Source organism: Berghia stephanieae, chromosome 2 (assembly GCF_034508935.2).
Source record: "Berghia stephanieae isolate SIO BIC M18660-M18661 chromosome 2, UCSD_Bste_1.3, whole genome shotgun sequence".
NCBI classification, from domain to species: Eukaryota; Metazoa; Mollusca; class Gastropoda; order Nudibranchia; family Aeolidiidae; genus Berghia; species Berghia stephanieae.
In genome coordinates, this window is record NC_088361.1 from 67,799,354 (window position 1) to 67,823,576 (window position 24,223).

At 36.3% G+C, this 24,223-nt stretch overlaps 1 protein-coding gene across 2 annotated transcripts; it reads left to right on the forward strand.

Annotated features, from left to right (window-relative positions):
* Positions 1-238: 238 nt before the first annotated feature.
* Positions 239-19,242, forward strand: LOC144965391 (proteasome subunit beta type-3-like). 2 transcript variants are annotated; one of them, XM_078900687.1, is made up of 6 exons: positions 239-392; positions 8,409-8,593; positions 8,987-9,094; positions 11,160-11,337; positions 17,216-17,310; positions 18,999-19,242. In XM_078900687.1, exons 1-6 carry the CDS (start codon positions 390-392, stop codon positions 19,045-19,047), a joined length of 618 nt encoding a protein of 205 aa, XP_078756813.1. In that variant the 5' UTR covers positions 239-389; the 3' UTR covers positions 19,048-19,242. The 2 variants fall into 2 exon arrangements, 1 of the variants encoding a protein (XP_078756813.1); XR_013644011.1 differs by lacking the exons at positions 239-392; positions 8,409-8,593; positions 8,987-9,094; positions 11,160-11,337 and adding exons at positions 13,001-13,155; positions 14,203-14,348 and having other exon boundaries at positions 15,076-17,310.
* The last annotated feature ends 4,981 nt before the right edge of the window (positions 19,243-24,223 follow it).

Here is a 24,223-nt window from a genome sequence, read left to right on the forward strand (position 1 = left end):
TTCACTAACGTAGATTGTTCAACAAGTTATTGAGATTATTTTCCCAATAGTTAATATTAGTATTTTGAAACGAATACCATTGACCCAGTTTTAATTTAAATCTATTAAAAATCATATTTACAAACACTTTTTTGAAAACTATCATTAGAGCGATACCTCTTTTAACGAAATTTTTACTCATGGGTTAAGTACCCGTAGTTGAACCGTCAGACCCGTTTTCTGCTCATTCATACATCTCAGTTGATTTCACAAGTTGTCGTGAATGAATGCAAGTCATTTTCTTATTGTTGGCGTCAAATAAATAAAAATATTAACAGCCAGGGCGCTGTTACTATCTATCATTTATCTTTTTGCACTTAGTCAGAGAGAACAGTTTTAAAGAACCAACCATGGTGAGTATTAGCGGCTGATTTTTTAGAATAAAATTGTGTGGACTTGAAATAAGATGTAATGATGAAAATGAAACTGAGACTGAGACTATGATGAGATCTGAGTCTTTGAGTTTGAGTTCGAGATGCCGGTCACTCACTCTCGATCAATTTTCGACTTTCAAATTAAAACTCAAACCCATTCGCAGTCTAATTCCACAGCCCATTCACATCATATTTTACCCTGCTAGTAGACTTTAATTAGTTATAGAACTTTTTTCTCACCGGCTTTCTAATATTATAGAGAGGCGAGCCGGGGCCGGGGTTACCAATACCAATACCAATACTTAGAGTTAGAGAGGTGGGCCTTTGGCCTACCAACCTCCGCTGAACGTCCAACTCGCCTTGAGCATGCATTCACGTAAAATATAAAGATTTTGTTTAAAAACCTACCTCTGTTTCAAAAACTAGAGAGCTGAGCCGGTGTTACCAATACTTAGCTTCTATAAGCAGGACAAATCATTCGTTTGGACAGAAAAATAAATAAAAACTTACCGCTTACCGTCAAAAGCAGTTTAGATTTGAAGCTACATTTGTTTTCTATCAAAAAACATTCGGTACTAGACAATCCTTGATGAATTTCAAAAGTTGTGTTTGAAATTATATCCTAAATATTTTCATCATTCATTCCTCGCGAAATCGTGTTTTTTTTTCGTCTGTCCAATGGCTGGTGCCCCCTAGTGCCAAGTGCCTGCCGCCTGCCGCGCAAAACAAAGGTTTTTTTAAAAGTTTATTGAGAAAAAGATACGGAAAAAAGTGTCCCTAGATAGGTATGCAATTTGGTGCATTAGTGCAGTAAAAATTGGTGCGCAAAATTAGTTCGTAGCGGATGCAAGACTGTGTGTGTGTGTGTGTGTGTGTGTGTGTGTGTGCGTGTGTATGTGTGTGTGTGTCTCTTTCTTTTTTTTTTTTTTTGGGAGTGCCTACGTACACGGTAACGGGGCATCTAGCCTCAGGATCTACGTACACGTAAACTGGTTTACCGTTGCAACACAAGCAATAGATGGTCCTCGCTGTCGTGACCGCGCGCACTCGTGTGTGTGTGTGTGTGTGTGTGTGTGTGTGTGTATGTGTGTGTGTGTGTGTGTTATTTAAAAAAAAATAAAAACAATTTTAACCATTAATGGCGAGATTCCATCTTACACTCCCCAAACTCCAGATCTTAGTCTTAATGTTATCATTAAAAGACAAGCTTTGCGATTTATAGTTTAATTGAAGCCCGAGTCGAAATATACTCTTACTACTGCTCTCTTGGTGGAAACGATCTATTCTGCATAAGCAATCTGGAGAAAAAAATCAGTGTCACTGTAAAAGGTTAAAATTTCACGAAGTACGCACCGTGAACACCGCTGTAACAATCCTTTGATCTACGTCATCAGGCAACCCATTGTTTCTTTCATCTTTTCCCATTCCCCCTTACTATCCCCCCCCCCCCCTTCCCCCGCCCATCTCTCTCTCTCTCTCTCTCTCTCTCTCTCTCTCTCTCTCTCTCTCTCTCTCTCTCTCTCTCTCTCTCTCTTGTCATAGTGTTATCCCTTCCCCTTCCCATCTCATTGTAAAATGAAAACGTTCTGCTGTTTGCAGATACATGTATGATTGTTTTGTTTTTTCTCTCTCACTAGGCATTTGAAAAAAAGCAAAAACCTGAAAAAAAATACAAAAAAACTTAACCTTTTAAAGGCGAATATCAATCTTACTTGGACCAAAAATAAAATCTTACCGTTTTCATCAAAAGACAAAAAACAAATTACAATTTAAAAACTTGAGCTTTTATATAGGGCAATATCCACCCAACGTGCTCAAAGTGCTTTTTATCAATATTCTTACTGCTCTTATGGTGGAAACGTTTTTTTTTCTGCGTTAAAAAATAATATAAATGAAGACTATTATTTGAAAACAAAAAAAATCAATGTCACGGGCAAAGGGTTAATTGCAGTACTCCTGCATCCTGTGAGACTCCTACGGCACTTGCTAATCATAAAAAAAGGAAATAGCAATCAACAATACTAAGTTGAAAAAAAAAGAAGAAAAAAAAGGAGGGGGGGGGGGGGGGGGGGGGGGGAGCAAACCCAGTAGCAATGCAACCTTTTAGCGGCGAAATTCGATCTTTGACCTAACACCAAATCTTCTATCATCAAAAGACAAGTAACGGCAAAACTATTATAGACAATTCAAGTCCGAGTTGCGATAGTCTGACTACTCTCTTGGTGGAAACGCTGTATTCCCCGTTAACAATAATAAAGATAAAAGCAAACTACTATCTAAAAGCAAAAAATTAGCTTCGCTGTTAAGGGGTTAAGAACACCTGCAACTGCAACTGCCAGCATCCTTGAGATGTCTACGTCACCAAGGTCACCAATCGACGTCTCCCTCTCGTCGGCATGCACCCCCCCCCCCCCCCCCCCCCCCCCCCACTCTCACGGTGGTGGCGGCGGCGGATAAAAAAGGCCTTTTTTTCTTTTATTCAATCAACTTGACTGCTGGTGGACCCCAGGCCTCTCTACAAGTCCAAGAAATAATACTCACTTTTTCTCTTCGCCAACGAAAATATCTACCCCCTACCGGTCTAATTATTTGTAGCAGACGACAAATTTCTCAAAAAGGTCACGTGACACTGTAAAAACAACACAGGAAGTCCATGAAAGCTTATTTACGACATTTCCTTTGAACCGTGTAAACAACAAAATTTCGTTTTCATTCGACTCAACGGGTCAGATTGGCCGGTATTTTTTAACGAACTAAAGTTCTGAAAAATCAAAATGTTTCTTAGAAAGTTGAAAGATGCTAGTTTTTGAAACAGAGGTAGGTTTTTAAAAAAAATCTTTATATCTTACGTGAATGCATGCTCAAGGCGAGTTGGACGTGCAGCGGAGGTTGGTAGGCCAAAGGCGAGGCTCTCTAGCATCTTTCAACTTTCTAAGAAACATTTTGATTTTTCAGAACTTTAGTTCGTTAAAATTTAAAAAATACCAGCCAAATACCAGCCAATCTGACCCGTTGAGTCGAATGAAAACGAAATTTTGTTGTTTACACGGTTCAAAGGAAATGCCGTAAATAAGCTTTCATGGACTTCCTGTGTTGTTTTTACAGTGTCACGTGACCGTTTTGAGAAATTTGTCGCCTGCTACAAATAATTAGACTGGTAGGGGGTAGATATTTTCGTTGGAGCAAAGAAAAAGTGAGTATTATTTCTTGTACTTGTAGAGAGGCCCAGGGTCCACCAGCAGTCAAGTTGATTGAATGAAAGAAAAAAGGCCTTTTTTATCCGCCGCCACCACCACCTTGAAAGAGTGGAGGGGGGGGGGGGGTGCATGCCGACGAAAGGGAGACGTGTCGCTTGGTGACCTTGGTGACGTAGAGCATCTCAAGGATGCTGGCAGTTGCAGGTGTTCTTAACCCCTTAACAGCGAAGCTAATTTTTTGCTTTTAGATTAATAGTTTGCTTTTATCTTTATTATTGTTAACGGGGAATACAGCGTTTCCACCAAGAGAGCAGTCAGACTATCGCAACTCAGACTTATTGTCTATAATCGTTTTGCCGTTACTTGTCTTTTGATGATAGAAGATTTGGTGTTAGGTCAAAGATCGAATTTCGCCGCTAAAAGGTTGCATTGCTACTAGATTTGCTCCTCCCCCCCAACTTTTTTTTTCTTCTTTTTTTCACCTTAGTATTGTTGATTGCTATTTCCTTTTTTATGATTAGCAAGTGCCGTAGGAGTCTCACAGGATGCAGGAGTACTGCAATTAACCCTTTGCCAGTGACACTGATTTTTTTTGTTTTCAAATAATAGTCTTCATTTATATTTATATTATTTTTTAACGCAGAAAAAAAAAACGTTTCCACCATAAGAGCAGTAAGAATATTGATAAAAAGCGCTTTGAGCACGTTGGGTGGATATTGCCCTATATAAAAGCTCAAATTTTAAAATTGTAATTTGTTTTTTGTCTTTTGATTAAAACGGTAAGATTTTTATTTTTGGTCCAAGTAAGATTGATATTCGCCTTTAAAAGGTTAAGTTGTTTTGTTTTTTTCAGGTTTTTTTGTTTTGTTTTTCAAATGCGGATGCGCTGCTTCTTCCTTTTTTTCCCTCAACTGGCAAGCTATCGCTGTACTTACCCGCATGGCTTGCACACACAAAAGGATACATCGAGGTCACAAAACCTTACATCCAGGTCACAAAATCAGACAACTAGGTCACACATGAAGACATCTCTGTTTCGTTTGTTCCAAGATAGCAAAACAAACCAGACGTCTTGGAGTTCGAAAGAGCTTTCCATAAAATATTTGGTATTTGCAAGACCGCCAGAAACCAATTCCCGATACAGCTCTTGTACACGGTTACTTATGACCTTGATTTCTTTCGTACCCACCCCCAAAATCCCACTTATTGTGTGTTATAGGCAGAACATAATAAATAGCTGGGCTGCCACACATGCGTGACTAAATTGGCCAAAGAGAGAATCTATACTTTGGCATTAGACACCCATTACCTGATGTCTTGGTTTTTAATCCTAGCTTAGTGAGAGAGAGAAAACAAAACAATCATACATGTATCTGCAAACAACAGAATATTTTCATTTTACATTGAGATGGGAAGGGGAAGGGATAACATTATGACAAGAGAGAGAGAGATGGGCGGGGGGATGGGGGGATAGAAAGAGGGAATGGGAAAAGATGAAAGAAACAATGGGTTGCCTGATGACGTAGATCAAAGGATTGTTACAGCGGTGTTCATTCTGCATAAGCAATCTGGAGAAAAAAATCAGTATCACTGTAAAAGGTTAAAATTTCACGAAGTGCGCACCGTGAACACCACCGATGTAACAATCCTTTGATCTACGTCATCATTCAACCAATTGTTTCTTTCATCTTTTCCCATTCCCCCTTACTATCCCCCCGCCCATCTCTCTCTCTCTCTCTCTCTCTCTCTCTCTCTCTCTCTCTCTCTCTCTCTCTCTCTCTCTCTCTCTCTCTCTCTCTCTCTCTCTCTCTCTCTCTCACACTCTCTCTCTCTCTCTCTCTCTCTCTCTCTCTCTCTCTCTCTCTCTGTCTCTCTTGTCATAGTGTTATCCCCTCCCCTTCCCATCTCAATGTAAAATGAAAACATTCTGCTATTTGCAGATACATGTATGATTGTTTTGTTTTATCTCTCTCACTAGGCTAGGATTAAAAACCAAGACATCAGGTAATGGGTGTCTAATGCCAAAGTATGAATTCTCTCTTTGGCCAATTTAGTCACGCATGTGGCAGCCCAGCTATTTATTATGTTCTGCCTATAACACACAATAAGTGGGATTTTGGGGGTGGGTACGAAAGAAATCAAGGTCATAAGTAACCATGTACAAGAGCTGTATCGGGAATTGGTTTCTGGGGGTCTTGCAAATACCAAATATTTTATGGAAAGCACTTTCGAACTCCAAGACGTCTGGTTTGTTTTGCTATCTTGGAACAAACGAAACAGAGATGTCTTGATGTGTGACCTAGTTGTCTGATTTTGTGACCTGGATGTAAGGTTTTGTGACCTAGATGTATCCTTTTGTGTGTGCAAGCCATGCGGGTAAGTACAGCGATAGCTTGCCAGTTGAGGAAAAAAGAGGAAGAAGCAGCGCATCTGCATTTGACCTGAAAAAACAAAACAACTTAATCTTTTAAAGGCGAATATCAATCTTACTTGGACCAAAAATAAAATCTTACCGTTTTCATCAAAAGACAAAAAACAAATTACAATTTAAAAATCTGAGCTTTTATATAGGGCAATATCCACCCAACGTGCTCAAAGCGCTTTTTATCAATATTCTTACTGCTCTTATGGTGGAAACGTTTTTTTTTTCTGCGTTAAAAAATAATATAAATGAAGACTATTATTTGAAAACAAAAAAAATCAGTGTCACTGGCAAAGGGTTAATTGCAGTACTCCTGCATCCTGTGAGACTACTACGGCACTTGCTAATCATAAAAAAGAAAATAGCAATCAACAATACTAAGTTGAAAAAAAAAAGGAGGGGGGGGGGGGGGGGGGAAGAGAGCAAATCCAGTAGCAATGCAACCTTAAGCGGCGAAATTTGATCTTTGACCTAACACCAAATCTTCTTTCATCAAAAGACAAGTAACGGCAAAACGATTAGACAATTGATATTAATATATCGGTTATCTTGGTGGACGATTTTCACCGTGTGGTGATAATAGCCTGACACACTATTTTCACCGTACGGTGATCATGGTAGCTAAACTTCGCGGCGTTTGTCTGTGTTGAACCCATGACCTCAAGAAATCGAGGGTAGCGGCTCAAGATAGATATAGAAATTGAAATCACTATTTCTCGAGTTGTGAATAGCTCATACTCATACAGTAGAGCCACGCCCTCCCCGGCCAGGTGTTGTTGTACCAGAAAGGACGCGGGGTCGAGACCCTATCTCGCCGCCACGAAATTGGAAAGCTTCATCGGTAAATGTCACCAATTCTGAATCCGCCTTCCCGCCTGTATTATTATAGCTTTGGGAGGCCTTCCGAAAGCTCATCATGCCAAATATTTGCTCCTAAGAAAAAAAATGACCTAGTACTTTTAAATACCCCTAATAGGAAAAACAAACGGCCTCTATAGAAAAAAAACAACAAAAAAACAACCCTAGGACTGCTTTGACTGCCTTCCACTACCTCACAAATCAAAATGGCGACCGAGAATCAAAACAATGGTCAAATTATGAAATTTTTAACTTTCACAAATCTATCAAGGTTTTTTCTATATGATGACAAATTGAATAAATAAACGTCTGACAAAAGGTCCAAAGTGAAAATACAAATCGAAAGAAATGCTATAATGAGGAGCTTTCGGGAGGCCTCCCTTGTTCTCGGCAAACTTTTTCTTTTTTTATACTGGTCTGCATGCAGGAAGAAAATGATTTCTGGTCAAATTTTAATGGTCTGGATGCAGAGGCACAAACGTCACAGTTAGTATCCTGGCTTCTGATTGGCTAATACATACGGTGAAAATAGTCTGTCAGGCTATTATCACTGTACAGTGAAAATAGTCAGTCCGTATTATTTTACCCGCCATCAACCCCACTTTTTAGGACAAAAATCTAATATTTTTTCCATATTCATTTAATCTTAATTTTTTCCATACTTTCCATACATGAAAATGATTTATATGAAAATAAAGCTTATTTTCTGACCTTTAAAATGATACCCAACACTTGCCATTTATATTTTAATTGAAGCAAAATCACTGTTAACAATAAGTGGGCCATGCTAACTGCAAAACTCAAACTTCCCCGATCGCCGCGAGATGCTGGTTTTGAGGCAGCAGTGAGATCGTAGACTCTCTCTGTAAAATTGACAAAAAAATTCAACAGAAAAATATAAATAACTCTGGAACTGTTAGTCGTAGAGACACAAATAAGGTATCAAATTTTATGTTTTTTCAAGTCCCATCCTCCTGACTGGGCAAATTAAGATATTTTGAGTTTGAAAATTTTATCAAAGTGCCTAGCTGAACTTGAACTGAAAAGACAGATTCCAATTCCATGAGTATGAGTGAGTTCTCTTTGACTTTGAAGTTGAAGTCTTAACTTTAAAGACAAGTCTCTTCAATTAGACACTGAGTAGAAAAATTTGGAATTCTTCACCTCAAAGAGAAACCTGCATTGCTACAAAAACGTGTCTACTATTGGGAACAGTAGTACAGGTAGAAGAATTTACATAGATTCAGTTGTCCATAAGAGAAGATAAACTCATACTCCAGGTTCTATCATTATTTACAAACTTTGGTTGGTTTTCGTTGAAAAGGTTGGATTTTATTTATTTTAAGTGGTTAATATAGCAGGAAGTGGCACTCCCAACTTTTGCAACAGTACCATGAAGTTTGACAAATGCGTAGTGCCCTATAATTGTTTAGATAAGTGTCTCACTATTTGACAGAAAGAATACCAGATACAATAGTAATAACAGAACATTAATGATATTTATGGCTTTTATTTCAGAGTATTATGTCATACAATGGTGCTGCCATCATGGCAATGAAAGGCAAGAACTGTGTAGCAATTGCAGCTGACAGGCGTTTTGGTGTGCAGGCACAGACTGTCAGTATGGACTTTGACAAAATATTTGAAATGGGTCCTCATCTATTCGTTGGACTCCCTGGGCTGGCAACAGATGTACAGACAGTGTGAGTGCCATTGAAACTTGTAGTTTTTGACAAATAACTTAAACTATGGATACATTGGTTTTACGTAGCACTGCTTGTTTGTTATTATTTTAATATTTACCACAATTTTGGAGTCAGTCTACATCGATGTTGCTCCATTGCTACATCTCGAGCACTATTCGTACCATATATATATATATATAGATTGTTCTTTTTTTTCTGAAGTTAATGACAAATTTTTATTTCATAGTTTTGTTTTACTTAAATTGTTTTCCTAGAAATATGAAACCTGCAGTAGACATACATATACATTTGAAATTTATCCTAATATTTGTACATACTTTATATTAAGCAAAAAGTGCAGGATCAATTTAAGATGCTTTTTTTAAATTCTCACATTTGTTTTTTTTACAGAGGGCAGAGATTGAAGTTCCGACTCAACATGTATGAATTGAGGGAGAACAGGCGAATAAAGCCAAAAACTTTCATGGCAATGGTTTCCAACCTTTTATATGAAAGGAGGTAAATTATCCTGTGTCATCTATTAAAAAAAAACAACATTGAGAAATTGGCTTTAAAAAATTGATCATGGAGATGTCTACAAACATCATGGTACTTTGAGTAAATTTTGGTGGCAATCTCGACATAGTCACTTAAGTGTAATACCCAATATCAATGGCTGACATATGTGAGAAATCAGGTCAGAGTTGCAATCTTTGATTTACCCTTTCTCTCTATTTTGTGATAGGTCATCGTTAAAAAAGTAGTAGCATTAACTGTGAGACATTTTTTGGGCTAGGTTGAAATCTTATCAGGATACAGACCTGGATTTATCTTTTAGCTCTTTAAACCCTTTCATGTTGTTTAGATGAATGTGATATCAATGTGTTGTGAAAACAGTGTTCATTCTTGCATAGCCCACTTTGCGCTATAGCACACTACTCTTGTGTAATAGTATGTCAAGAATAATCCTCTAATATCCCCCTTTGTGTACAGAGCAATAATATTGTAATCTGATTGTATTGCAATAGAGACAATCTGCATAAAGATTTGGATTCCAGACATGTATCTCAATGTTTACAACTAAAATCACATATCTTGCAAGTGTAATTGGTTAATTCATACATTCTGCTTTACAATAGACTCACACTTTTGGCCACCTGAAAATGAGTTGCCTCTAAGATTACTGGATGTCTCACATCTATGAGTTTGAGGTTAATTTTCGTTCAGTGACACAAGCCGTGTCTACTCTCCTACTCACTCCTCTCCCAACCATTACCCATTACACTCTATACACCCTCTCCACTTCACCACACTGCTCCATAATGCCCTATTCGTGTCTGTCCGCCTCCGTCCTTCCAACGACATCAGTCCATTCTTACTTGATGATGGCAAGAGCACAATGCAGAAAGTGAGTAAGTTGAAGTTGAAGAATTTGATCTGATGTAATGATGGGATGAAATAATAGCAGGTTCTTAGTCTTGCTGTCTTTGAAGGGTGTGTACATTGTGACCCAGTCCATTCTTACTTGATGGCGAGAGCACAATGCGTTGGGTGAGATCAGTATCGTTGTAAATATCTCAATATGACATTGGAGTCTGTAACTTAACGGCATCTTTATGGAATTACAACATTATTGTCCTCACTCATTAAATGTCTCTTTAACACCTATTCTCATTTGTTTGCACACATACATACAAATATTTCCTACTCACACAGACACACACACTCATATGTACACTATCTACAATACTATACCACAAAGTGAGTAAGTTGAAGTTGATGAATTTGATATGATGGGATGAAATAATAGCTGGTTCTTATTCTTAGTGTCTTTGAAGGGTGTGTACATTGTGAGGAGCCCATCATCTTGTTGCTTCACTCTATTTTGAGTCTTTGACGCATTGACGGGACTCAGATTTCTCTCATTATCATCAAAAACTTTATTTCTAGTACTATCACCAACTGCTAAAGCTTCTCTGTTTTTTGTCTGTTTTGTTGTTCGTTTTTGTTTTCTTGTTTTTTAAATTTTATTTCTTGTGATTTTTTTTAAAATACTGAAATCCATTCCATGCTACCATGTTTTATGATAAATTTATTGCTGGTATATAAAGACACAATATTCAAATTAAATCAACCAAACGAAAATAGATAGAAAACAAAAATCCTCATGGCATACTGATGCATTGCTCACCATGAGATGAGGAAGACAACCTAATGTATCAACTATGATTTTGAGTTAGGACAAGTTGTCTCTCTTGAAAATCTCCCTAACTTTTTAAGGTATGGCTCAAACCGAAATGGAATACCAAGTCCCTTGAATTTCGGTTTAAACAGTTTTTACTGTACTTGTTTGTGTCATTTCAAAACCTTGTGAATGTGTCCAAAAAATATTTTTTATTCTAAAACACCTGTTGCAAATTGGTATCTTCTGTGGTGCCTGTGAATTGACTATTTTTGTCTAGGAGAGTAGAGGAAATACTGATTTTAAGGCATAAATTTTTATCAACTAGCAGTAGACTGTATGGTTGGCAACGTTAAAGTAAATTTGATAGTGTGTCAATATTTTTATTCCTGATTCTTTCAGATTTGGGCCTTATTTTGTTGAGCCTGTTATAGCTGGACTTGATCCCAAAACTTTTGAGCCTTACATCGCATCCATGGATTTGATTGGCTGTCCTATGGAGACAAATGACTTTGTTGTCAGTGGAACTTGCTCAGAGCAGATGTATGGAATGTGTGAATCTCTATGGGAACCAGATTTGGTATGTTTCATGTTCAACAACCATATTCAAATGATTTAATTTGTTTTGCTTTTGGTAGATTTAATTAATTTCTAAGAGGGATATTATTTTTTGATTCAGCACCTTTAGGCCACAATGTGTCGACCGTATAGTTGTGTCATGCTACCATGTCAATGGTGCAAGCACACTTTTATAATTTGTGACCCATTGTGCTTATCTGGTATTATTATGTTGAAATGAACCACATGAAGAAAACTGAGGTGTAGGTTGGATATCAAAGTTCTTTGAAGTTTAAGAAATCGAATTCACCCTGCTCAAAGAACTCTTTCATTCAAACTCAAATTTAAAAGTTTTGTTTAATATTCAGTCTTAAACATCAGGTTCACTCCAGCATAATGCCGTTTTGCTGATTACCAGGCAAGAGATTCGGTGTTGTGTGCATTTAATTTCTCTAACTCAATAGAGTTGCCAGCCAAAGCACCTGTGACCAAGTGTTGGAAGCCATGATTTTGATAAGTTATGAAATTGTTTACAATGGACAGTTAAACAAAAGCATTCAAAATTTGGAGAATGGCAAATAAACCTAAACCAATAAAATCTGGTTTCTTACTTGATGACAAAAGAATCTTGAGATGCAAAATACTTAGAGGAGTAGTTATTTTTAGAAAACTTCAATGGACAGAACAAAATAATTTTATGTGAGTAATTAAACCAATAAGGGACTGTGGAAGTTTAGTTTGGGATCCACACCGTGAAAACCAATAAGAAATAAAAATTAAAAAGTACAGATGAATGCATTGAGATACCTTACAAATGATTAGTCATTTATTGTTGATGAAATATGAAACTTTTAGGTAGCTATTGTATTTGTATCATGATGTATAGGTAGGGCTAAAATACGATTTTGTGCAAAGGATTAAATGGTCTTAGAGAGATAGCAATATATCAATACCAAACGAAGTTAAAAGTAAAATACAAGCTAGGCAGTTGAGGTGTCAATTTTTACATTTTCCACCATCCATTGTTGACAGTCATCTTTATTCATCTGACGTCTTAATCTATCAAAATGATGCTGCGAGATTGTCATGAGTGGCGTAGAATGACTGCCAAATGAATTATGACGCGTTGATTTTAAGTGCACAAAATCAATGACATTAGGTAGTCTAAACCCGTCTCTGAGTAAGCAAGTGAGACCGATATTTCGGTCATTTTGGTCAACTTCACTGCTCCATTAAATAAAAACCATCAAAGTTACGACAATGAAACTTTGAGCAAACGACAGTGCTTTCTTTTCTCTTTCGTTTCATGGTATTTTTATTTTGTTAAAAGAATATTTACATTTTCAAAATATTTTTTACAATATGCATACTTTCACGGCCAAACGCGCACAGAAAATCGTGGTCCAGAGCACCTACTGCTGTTTAAAGTCTTGGCAACAAGCGCCGTGGAATCATATTCGCATGAGAAGTGTATGTTTTTGTTGTCGAAATATCACTCTTTCTAGTGGTGTCACGGGCTAATTTCTAAGTTGGCTACAAGTGGGCTAAAATCTCATTTTAATTTTTCAAATAACAAAAAAATGCATTTTTACTGGAAAAATCGGAAAACCCTTACCATCATATTAAAATTCAGCCTTTTTTCTTTATAATATCAAAAAATCATAATAATACGAAACCACGGCGCTTGTTGCGTCAATTTACAAAACAGCCGGTCGAAGCCACTTTCTTTTTCTACCGTACGCCATTACTGCAATGTGTGTGTAGCTACTGCTCTCACATTTTTTCATCGTTATGGCGACCTCACGGTCTGAAACTGCCAACATCTTGCACGAACTAATTGGTAAGTGTTACTATATATTGTTTTCAGTCATGATTTGAAAAGTTAATAGATAAATATTAGTTTATTTTGATTTAATTGCCCAAGTCACTGTCATCGAGTCATCACTGCCATCCGTCGACCAACCGGTCACTTTCTAAAGTTTGTTTATTTTCTTCAGTTCCGTCAATTCACAGTCTGACTATCGAATTTGTATTTTCAAAATTATATTTCAATTTATAGCCTATTGATTTGTTTCTCTTTTGTTTATTTTAACTGATATATTAGCTGGTGTTGATGCGTTTTTCTCGTATTCTGAATCAGAATGGCTGCCAAGAATATGGTCTTATTTCAGTTTTCTGATCGAAGTGGACTAGTCCATTATATAGAATGGGGGTTGTCATAGATTATAAATTGAGTTTTGCTTTTCGATTTTAAGTTATCAAAGGTCTCCCATTGAGATTTATTGTATTATTTACCGACCAAAAGAGTTATCAAAGACACTGGCAGGCACAAGTTCATCATTTAATGAAAATATTTTGAGATACGTACCCCGTATTTTAGCTCATTAACCTTAAGCAGCCTGTTGATTTGGAACAGTCCAAAGCTGTTGATATATTAGACATTTTTTCTATTAACCTTTTAGATTATTAAATTATTAGTTCTTTAAACTTCTACTTAGCTAATAATAATGTAGGCTTTGTTTTAGTCATTGATATTGATACTGATATTTGCATTCATAGTTTTTGGGTTTTTAAAAAAGCCCCCCCCCCCCCCCCCCCCCTTCTCTCTCTCTCTCATATTTTTTTCTCAGCCAACATGCTATATTCTTATTTGATTTATTATTGTACTTTCAAATGGAATAAGAACATTTTCTCTTGCATCTATTTTACGGATGATATATATATTATATTTATTATATATCTGGGTTTTCGGATTGATTTCCTAAGCAGAATGTGCTTATATCTGATGTCATGATTGGATAGTTTTATTATGATATTCTAATCTACATCTGAGGTCTAGGAAGAAATTGTCATAAACATTCATTTATCTTTTTTTCTTTCACCACAGCGGATGATAGCTACCATGCCATGTTTAAAAGGTTTACCAGAGAAGGAAAGGGAAGAAGACCTGATGCCAATCCACCAACCCTCACCAATCGAGTGCTTGTCCAGCTGTGGGATATCATGCTGTTCAGTGGCCAAGAACAGAAGATGGTATGTTACACCTACTCTTATGTCATACCCAATTTTCCTGTAATGTGTGTTTAAGAATGTTGCTATGGTATGGATAGTGAAAGTACCGTCTTTTTAGCACAAATACAAAACATTTATAAAACACTTATTCGAAGTAAACAGCATGACTGGTTTACAATTTGTTTAACTAATTACTGTTTTTAAGTTGATCCCGTCTTGATGTTTAAAATATTTATTTAGCTTAATAGAGGAGAAACTCAACAATTATATTATTGTCATTGAAGCTTCTCATTTGTTTTGTCTTTTCTCTTTTCCGTTCAAAGCTTCATGCAGCATGTTTTGATAATTGAATGGTGTACATTTAACTCATAAGATGGGGTACTCCTCCCTTTAGTTGCTTTACAACTTGCAGACAAAGGCAATGGAGGTTTTCTGAATTTAATGTTCGATAAGGAAAATATTTTCTAAGTGCCTTTTGTTGAGGGCAGGCTGTCAATGTGTCATGTAGACGCAGGTTAGTAAACGTGTTCTAATTGGTCGGTAACAAACGATCTAATTCTAATAACAGCAAAAAATTGGGGATCAGAGGTCAATGTTGCTATCCAGGGGTGTCGTTATCCAGAGGTTGTACTGTATTATAAAAATTTAATGGTATCAGTAGACCCTATTAATGGCTTTTTTTGTCATGTGTGGACTTATCAATTTTTCATTGTTTCATGCAATTGTATGATTTTTTTTTCTCTTGAAGGTACAAGACTGGTTTGGCTACCTCTACAGTGACCATCCTCTTTTGCAAGCATCATGTGATCGGCTACGCAGCATAATGTCCTCTGCATATTCAAGAGCTTTTCAATTGGTGGATGGTCCTCAGGATGTGTTCAGGGAGTATTTAGATAATGTTTTTGACTTTAATTTTATTTCAGATGTTTTATCAGCAGCTCATATTGACAGGAAAATTTTGTTAGGAGACCATGAAGACTTCATAAGACCAAATGACTTCAAACTTTCAAATAAAATAGTTTTAGATTTAGAAAAATTTCAAACTTCAGAGAGATTAAACTCCAACTTTACAGCCAACTGGCTTTCTCTTTATAATCAGTGGAACTGAACAAAAAGATGGGGATAAAATGTTATCAAGAATTTGATCTTAAGGATAAATAAACTAAAAGCTCAAAAAAAGAAACTCAATCAAGTAAAAAAATCAGTGCAAATGAATTTGAGCAATTTTTAGAGGAAGAATTCATATATGAAATACAACATTTTTCAGGAAGACAAACTAAAAATTTGATTAGTGCTTCAGTATCAAATGACTTAAATGAAACTCCAATTGAATCTAATGTATGCAAAATTACAAATGCTAAGGAATCTTCTCAGCCAAATTTTGAATTTTTAAAAAACAGAATAGATGCTCTTGAGAAACAACTTGAACTTTCTGATAAAGTGAAAGGGACAATTTAAAATTAATTGCACGATGAGTTAAAGAGGAGAATAGAGTTGAGTAGAGGTGTCTGCCAAAATAATGAAGTAGATAATTTGCTAGAGAAACTTTTAACATCTCAGAAATCAAAAAAACAAATAACAGAAGCAATTAAAGATCAAATTAGATACCATAAAGTTATTAGAAATGTAAAAGATATAAACCTTAGTCTGTCAGGGTCTCATGAAGAATTGGTCTCAAAATTAAAAAGTTTTCTTGGCTAGCAATATTTTTTTCTTGATTCTCATTTCATAATCCATTGTATCACCATGGTATTGGTCTTTTCAAATTTTAACATTTACTAAACTCGTTTTTGCGATATTTTTAGCATTATCTTAGTTAAGCACACCTGTATGTATAATTAAATTCAATCCATTTGTATTTTGTGATAAAAAAATGTATTTAAAAAATTGATTAATAAATGTCATTTTGTTAAACATGACAAAATGAAAGATTTTTATCCTGTTGTTCTGACTTTATTTATAAATCAGTGTTGTTTTTGTTTTCAGAAATGAATAGAGCTCATTGTCCTCTTTTGATTGATACCAAGATCATCAAGATCGGTTAATAAGTAAATATTTTGGGAGTTTTCAAAATTCTCTACTTTTGGCTAATTTTACTCTTTTCGCGAGCGCGTGCGAAAAATGGATTTTTCGCTCTCTTTGAAGTCGTGGAACTGAAAAAGTATGCATCTAAACCTATTGAAAAAAATTGGAGGCATTCACAGCAACATTTTGTCTGGCTCAAATTAATTTTAATGAGTTTGCTTGATTTACGTTCTTGCACTGCTGGTTCAAAAATGAGGGTTTTGGGCCATCTGTACGGGACCGTATTTCGACCTGTTTTTGCGAAAACTCAAATTGTCATAACTTCCTTAAAAATTAAGATATTTAGATGATTTTGGTATCGTTTCACTCAGGACAACTAGCTCTATCAATTGAACAGCTAAGAAATATCATGTGAGAGTGATCTAATTTTGGGTTTAGACTACCTAATGACATCACATTCATACATACAGAGAGAAGGGGGGGGGGGGGGTAGGATGATGAGCATGCATTGAAAGAATTAATTTGTATTTTGAAGCAAAACGTCTAGTTAGTCTTTCTGTTCAGCCAATTCCGAGTTTTGTCAGGTTGGAGGTGCCTATGATGAATGTCGTGTCAGATCAAAATTTACTCCGGCAACAGAGGACTTATGCCTACACCTGATGAGTACAGTTGTATTAATAGTTGGCATTTCATTGGTCAATAGGCAAGCATTTTCATTGGACCAGAAATTTCATCTTGACTGTTGATTTTTTTCGTATTAAGCCATATCAATATAGTTTTTTTTACGAAAAACGTGTGTCACTATAGACAGGTTGTACTGTTTACATATCAACAGTAATACTTAGTCGTCTATTATATTTCAGGAACCTGATGATCTCTTTGAAACCATTTCTCAAGCCTTGATGAATGCTTTTGACAGAGACGCTGTTTCAGGTTGGGGAGCTGTTGTCTATATTATGTAAGTTACACAATGGATAATGGAAAAGTGATTATTATGTCCTTTTTTTTCTTCTGTTTACAAGAAGCTCGGCTCATGTGAAAAGGAAATTAAATTTATATATTTCAGGAGACACCAATAGCTGTATGTAATGTACTGGAAAATATGCATGTCTATTTTGGTTATCACAAAATAGTGACCATTTTCTCTTGCCTTGCTGTTCTGTTTAAAATATATGTATTTTACTTATTTTTTTAAATCTTTAAATTATTGAAATGGCAAAAACCACATTATCTGCCTATCTGGAGTCTTTTTTTTTTTTAAAGAGGAAAACAGATGGATTTGTCTTCTTGTGAGAAATATTTTTTCATTTAGTAGGCCTGTTATCTATCATTATCTATTAGTTGTGTCTATGTAAGGTTTTTGATTATAATAATGCTTATTTTGGAACCATCTGAGTGTATCCCTCTTAGTGGAGATTCTAAATGGGACACTTTAGTGGTTTTAGAGAAGCTACATGGATATATCGTTCTTAGATCTACTTCTGACTGCTATTGAACTATTCCCCTTTATCTTAAATGTTCTTTGCTGCTTGATAGCTGGATCTAAATCTTTTCACTATTCTACTACTTTTTTTAAAGCGTCAGAACGACCAAACAGTGTTGTAAGCATTTTTGAGTCCCTCTAAACAAGCCAGTTGTAGATTAGGACATAGTGCTGATTGTGTAATCAACAATAATATGTTGGTTTTGTCGTTAAAAGTACCCATAAGAAAATAAAGAGAGTCTTATTTCGTGCCTTGAAAAAATCAGTTTATATTCCGTTTCGGGCACTGGTTTTTAGAAGAAGAAAAAAGAAAAGAAACCTTTTATTTGTCTCATCAAAGACGAAAACAAACTATTCATCTAGGTATATTATCATTCCACCACCTGCACACTCCGTCAGACGTGGCAGCACTCACACACGTATTCACTGCCTACTGCTTACTATGCTGCCCACACATACTATCGGATGCCGATTCCTCGCTCAGCACAGGTTTGTCTCATTGTGAGTTGTCGAACACATGCGTAGTCAGTAATCAACTAACTCGCACCAGGCCGTTTCTATTTTACTACCCACACACAATTTTTACGGTTGACAATCTCTGTTCCTACATTTTCTTTGTATCCGGTTGAAAGTCAACCAGAATGATGAATGTGAAATAAATGTTATTCTTCCAAAGGTGATTGACTGCTCTCAGCAGAAGTTTTCTTTCCTCATGACAGTGATAGTTTACATTTTTCTCTTTTTCCTCCACACAACCACACATTTTTGTCATGTTGGTCTATTTTTTAATGTTCTGACAATTTTTTCACCAGCCATTTACAGGCATGACTGTAGTTTTGGAATTCTGTTCTGTGTTATTTGAACCTGTGTTGAATGCTTCTTCGATGAATGTATGTTACATTGTATTTGATTAAATTCATGATCATTAACTTGGTTGTTATAACATGAACTTTGGTAAGATCCTAAATGACACTTTGTTAGAGGGTTGTGCTGTTTGTATCTGATGGTTTGGCAATAATGAACCCCTTGGGATTCTGTTGCTTATTTTTTACTCTTTGAGATATTAAATTGACAGCCATTGAACCTTATGATGTTGATGAATGATAAGCTAATTATAGTTTTTATTATATTTCCTTTTTTATCTATCTTCCTTATCTTTACAGTGAAAAAGACAAGGTGACAAAGAAGTTCTTGAAGACCAGACAAGATTAAAAAATGATCAACTTTTTTTTTTCATGAATGTTTTTTGTGTTTGTATGTGTGCTGTACCGTATTGAAATTGGGACGTTTGCTGATATTGATTGAACTGTTTCATTTTTATATGAGTGAGAGGAAGTAATTTTTTTTTTTTAATATTTCATTATTTTAATAAAGATTATTGAGGTCACCATGCCATTCAATACTAAATACTGTGAAGTTGAAACTTTCTTGTAGAATTATCTATTGTTTATTATATATGAAACTGAGTGGCCAAAAATTTTGACGTTTGGTCACCTTGACTCTTCCTTTGGTTGCTCTCTCAATTTGTTTTCTACTACTGGTGCTGCTACTACTACTACTACAATGACGACTGTTACTGCTACTACGACTCTTTAGACCTGTCAATTCTCAGTCAATTCGTAAAATTCAAATATTTTTTTAAAAGAAAGAAAGAATTCATGAATCATAGTCGAATGACCGTAAAGTAATTAGGAATGTTCCACAGTGCTGCGCATAGCTCATGGGCCGTTTATATTAACGATAGATATATTGCCAAGGCTAAGCGACACTTTTTAGAATTGTCGTGTCTGAACACATCCCAGTGTATTTTCACACAGCCTTCGTGAAATTATTTTTTCACTTTCCAAACCTGTCGTGATCCCTATGGTAGCCAATTTTAGCTGAGCGATAAATTTCACTGTTTCGTCTAAGCCAAAATTGACCACATTTACCTGGAAGGAAGTAAAAGTATGAAAAAGGTAAAATGCGAAAGCCGTGCGTTATGTAGACACCTTCAAATCGAAAGTTAGGGATTGCTGCAGTACATCTAGATTGCCTCACATTGTAACGTTATGTAGACACCTTCAAATCGAAAGTTAGGGATTGCTGCAGTACATCTAGATTGCCTCACACTGGAACGTTATGTAGACACCTTCAAATCGAAGTTAGGGATTGCTGCAGTACATCTAGATTGCCTCACATTGTAACGTTATGTAGACACCTTCAAATCGAAAGTTAGGGATTGCTGTAGTACATCTAGATTGCCTCACATTGTAACGTTATGTAGACACCTTCAAATCGAAAGTTAGGGATTGCTGCAGTACATCTAGATTGCCCCACATTGTAAACAAACTGTCTGACCGTTTCTAGTCTAGTTTCTTCACTGATTGGGTACCTAATTATAAGGAACAATGGTAAGTAGCCTAATTAATTCCAGCGCAATTTAGTTCTCAGCCATTGTTTTGCTCAAGCGAGCTTGCTTGTTACCTTTCATTTCAATTCTTTGGATTTTCCGCTACGATGAATTACAAAGAGTTTTAGTAAATTTTTATAGAGCTCATTTACAGGTCTAGACTCTTACTACTATTACTATTATAACTACTACTACAACTACCCAATACTACTATTACTATCGCTTTATCAACACCACTAAAACTACCAATACTTCTTTCACTACTATTACTACATATTACATGTTGCATCTGGCATGTCATTCTAAGAGACATTTGAGAAAGAAAAATAATTTCTAAATATTAAATTTTCTTCCTGCTCCACTTCCTGTCTCATATCACCCAAACACATAAGCGCACAGAATAACACGTTAAAAATTATATTAAAGTTATAGTTATAGGAAATGGGGTTTTTTAAATAGAAAATTGTTGCTAAGGTAAATATAATATGAGCATAAACCATTGATTTCAGAAGAAAATATTTTAACTTCCTAGGTCGTAAATTTGACTGTGAAATTTTGCTGGACACCCTGCTCTTTGACTCTTTGTCATGTAGTGTTCTATTTTTGTTTTGAACATATGATTTGTATCCATTTGAGTGTTTTCCTCTCAGTGAGATCTGTGTTTATGTCTGGATAAGTCTTTTACTTTTAGATGATCTCAAACTAAGTTCACTGATAGTGTGTTCTTGGAATATTCATCTGTGCCCTACTGGAACCAGTCCCCAGTTATAAGGTTATGTGGTATGACACTCGCTTTCGGATTGGAAGGTCCTGGGTTCGAGCCTCGCTCTGAGCATAGTTGAGTCCTTTGAAAAGGCTCTTTACTCACATTCTCTCACCGTACTCGGGTGTAAAATGAGTACCTGGTCGTTAACAACTTTGTCTCTGTCAGAAAAAAAAACCCTGTAATATCGCCTAATAGGTGTCATGTCTCGTTCTTGTTACGTGTTGCAATTGGCTTCAACAGTCATGACGTCATTTCCCTCGTAATGACCCTTAGTAACTTAGTAGTAACTGGCTCTAATCTATCGGAACAATGGTGGACGCCCTTGTGAAATATTTCTCTGACGAGCATAAAAGTGTATCCAGAGTAGAAAAACAATATAAATATGATCATGTGTTAACTTTTATACATTCTGATCACATGACATATGAAAAGTTATAGCCAGCATGCAGAATAAAAAGTACCAATTTTCTTTGTTTAGAACCAAGCTGGGCGACGTGACATCAGACTATTGCACGTTTAGTGGATATTGCGATATAAAAATGCTCAAGACTTAATTCTTTTTCATCCTGTACTTTTTAATTGTAAATCTATAATTTTTTGGCTATCCAATTGCAATTGTCTTCCTTTTTACTGGCGCTGAAATGACTTCAATGTGCCGTAAGGGCCGTAAGACCCTTTAAATCAAGCAAAGCCTTCTTTGTCGTTGCTTGTGTGTTCTTTTTTTTTTTTTCTTGATCTTGCTGGTGTTCTCCCAATGCAAGGATTACAAGAGGAAACAAAGAGACAATATAACGGGAGGAGGGGGGGGGGGGGGGGGCGGAATAAAAGGAAGTGAGAGTGAAGGGAAGAAATAGTGAGAGATATAGAACAAAGAGAAAGTTTATTAGATGTTATAATATACAAGAGTGGAGGGGAGAATAGTTATGTTGCGGACGGAAAAAAAATCTGAAAAGATGAAATGAGAGAAAGGAAGAACAAATAAGTTTCTGTTTTTTTTTAAGGCGAGGGGGGGGGGGGGGCAGAAGGGGGGGGGGGAGGAGGAGGCAAGCGGAGAAAGAGAAGGAAAATGGTTAAGGAGGAGAACGGGAGGGGGGGGGGGGGGGTAGTTCTGATAATGCAAGCCGGAACATGCCATCCACCCTCTTCATTTTGATTCTTACAGTACAGTTCAATCTTTATGACATTGATATATCATCGCAATGGAATCGTCATTTGCTCATGTTATTCGGGAATCCTGTAAATGCATTTGACTGTCGTGGGCCGTGAACTTGGAAGACCATTTTCTGCCATCTACACTACCAAGCTATGTCCTTTTTACTCGTCCACTCAGTGTTCCGAAATGAGGCCATTTGGTTTTATAGTCCGTTCCAAGTCCCGTGCAATTTCTTCCAAGTTTACGAAATGGCGTGCCATGATTTTTTGCACACTGAGTTATTTTTTAAGTGACGTTACGAATTTCGAATACCGATAGTGATAAACCAAACACAATGCCGAATTCCTTGGAACTTTTAATTGACTTACTTGACTTAAGCCTCTTGATTCCTTGTGGAACATTGGGCCGCAACAGTACTCTTCCACCTGACTCGGTCTTTAGAGGTCTCCTTTATCCGGGCCCAGGTTGGTCCGGCTGTCTTCAACTCGGTCTCGATGCTTCGATGTGGATTCCAGATAGAACCTGTCTGGTGATGTTGCTTGCAGGCTTCCTGATGGTATGGCCAATCCAGTCCCATTTCCTTTTCTTTATCTCCGTTTCAATAGGTGACTGGTTCAGTTTTTGGAGCAGTTCTCCATTTGTGATGATGTCCGGTCACTTGATATTTAGGATATTTCTGAATCACCTGTTTATTAATGCTTGAAGCTTATTTGTGGTGGTTTTAGTCACCCACCGTCTCTCCGAGCCGTATAAAAGAACCGACTTTATATTGTATTGAATATCCGGATTTTATTTTTCCATGTAAGAGCCTGCTTTCAATGCCTTCCGTCTGTTCCTCTCTCTTTGCTTACTATGCTACCCAAATATACAAATTTATCGTCCAAGGCTAATAAGTGGAGGCACCATACTCTATTCTGAACAGGAGGAAGGTCAACCACATATGCAAGGAGTGGCATTGATGATGACACCTGAGACAACACAAACAATACTATCTTGGGAACCTGTGTCACCCAGGATACTTACTGCAAGATTTAACTCCGAAGGAAAAAAACGTCACAGTTTTACAATGTTGCGCACCTACAAATGTTGCATATACAGAAGACAAAGATCTTTTCATTGATTTCAATTAAATATGGCTCTTTAAAAATATAGCTTTGTGGAGAACATTGTGCTTATTTGAGTCAATAAAAAAAAATTATACGGCGCACAACTCTACTGAAAGATTTGAAAATTAGAAATGTATGTTTTACAGATAGATAAACAGATAACTTGATTTCCTTTTATAATTTAAAGTCAGTTTGAAAGTTCGTTGAGTCAAACAGATATCATAAAATACGTACCGACGACACTAACACTCTCAAAAAGGTTGGCGTTTTTACGCAAATCCTTGCATTCGAAATAATGTATTCACTGTAAATGTTGCTGCTCAAATCTCGAAGAAATAAATAATAATGTGAAATTGAATGTAAGCCTCAATTTAATTACAAAAACAGATCAAATGAACGTTTCGGGTTTCCCCCTTATCAACAAAACAGGATGAATGAAACACCACAGATGAATGAGATAATGTGGTAGTGGTGTAGTTAAGATGAATAAACAAAACATTGGTTGGCAGGAAATAGTATGCTTTTTTGTAAGGAAGCACGAATTAAAATAGAATACTAGATATTTCTAAAAGGTGCGCAATTAATTAAGTGAATTGATGGGAGGCGGGGAGGAACTGTGTAATACAGTTTAGAAAGTGAAATAAAAAAAACGTGTAGACTGTTATTGGAAAATAAATACAAAAAAAATAATAAATAAGGGATGTCGGTATAAGTATAGATCATTAGTGACAGCAGCAGGAAATCATCTGTGATTTCCTTTTATAATTTAAAGTCAGTTTGAAAGTTCGTTGAGTCAAACAGATATCATAAAATATGTACCGACAACACTAACACTCTCAAAAACAATCAATTTCGACACTGTAAAAAGTTGTCAGTTTGGCGTTTTTACGCAAATCGTTGCATTCGAAATAATGTATTCACTTAGTCACTTTACGGATTTCAGATCTACACTAAGTTTTCAACTGTTTTCA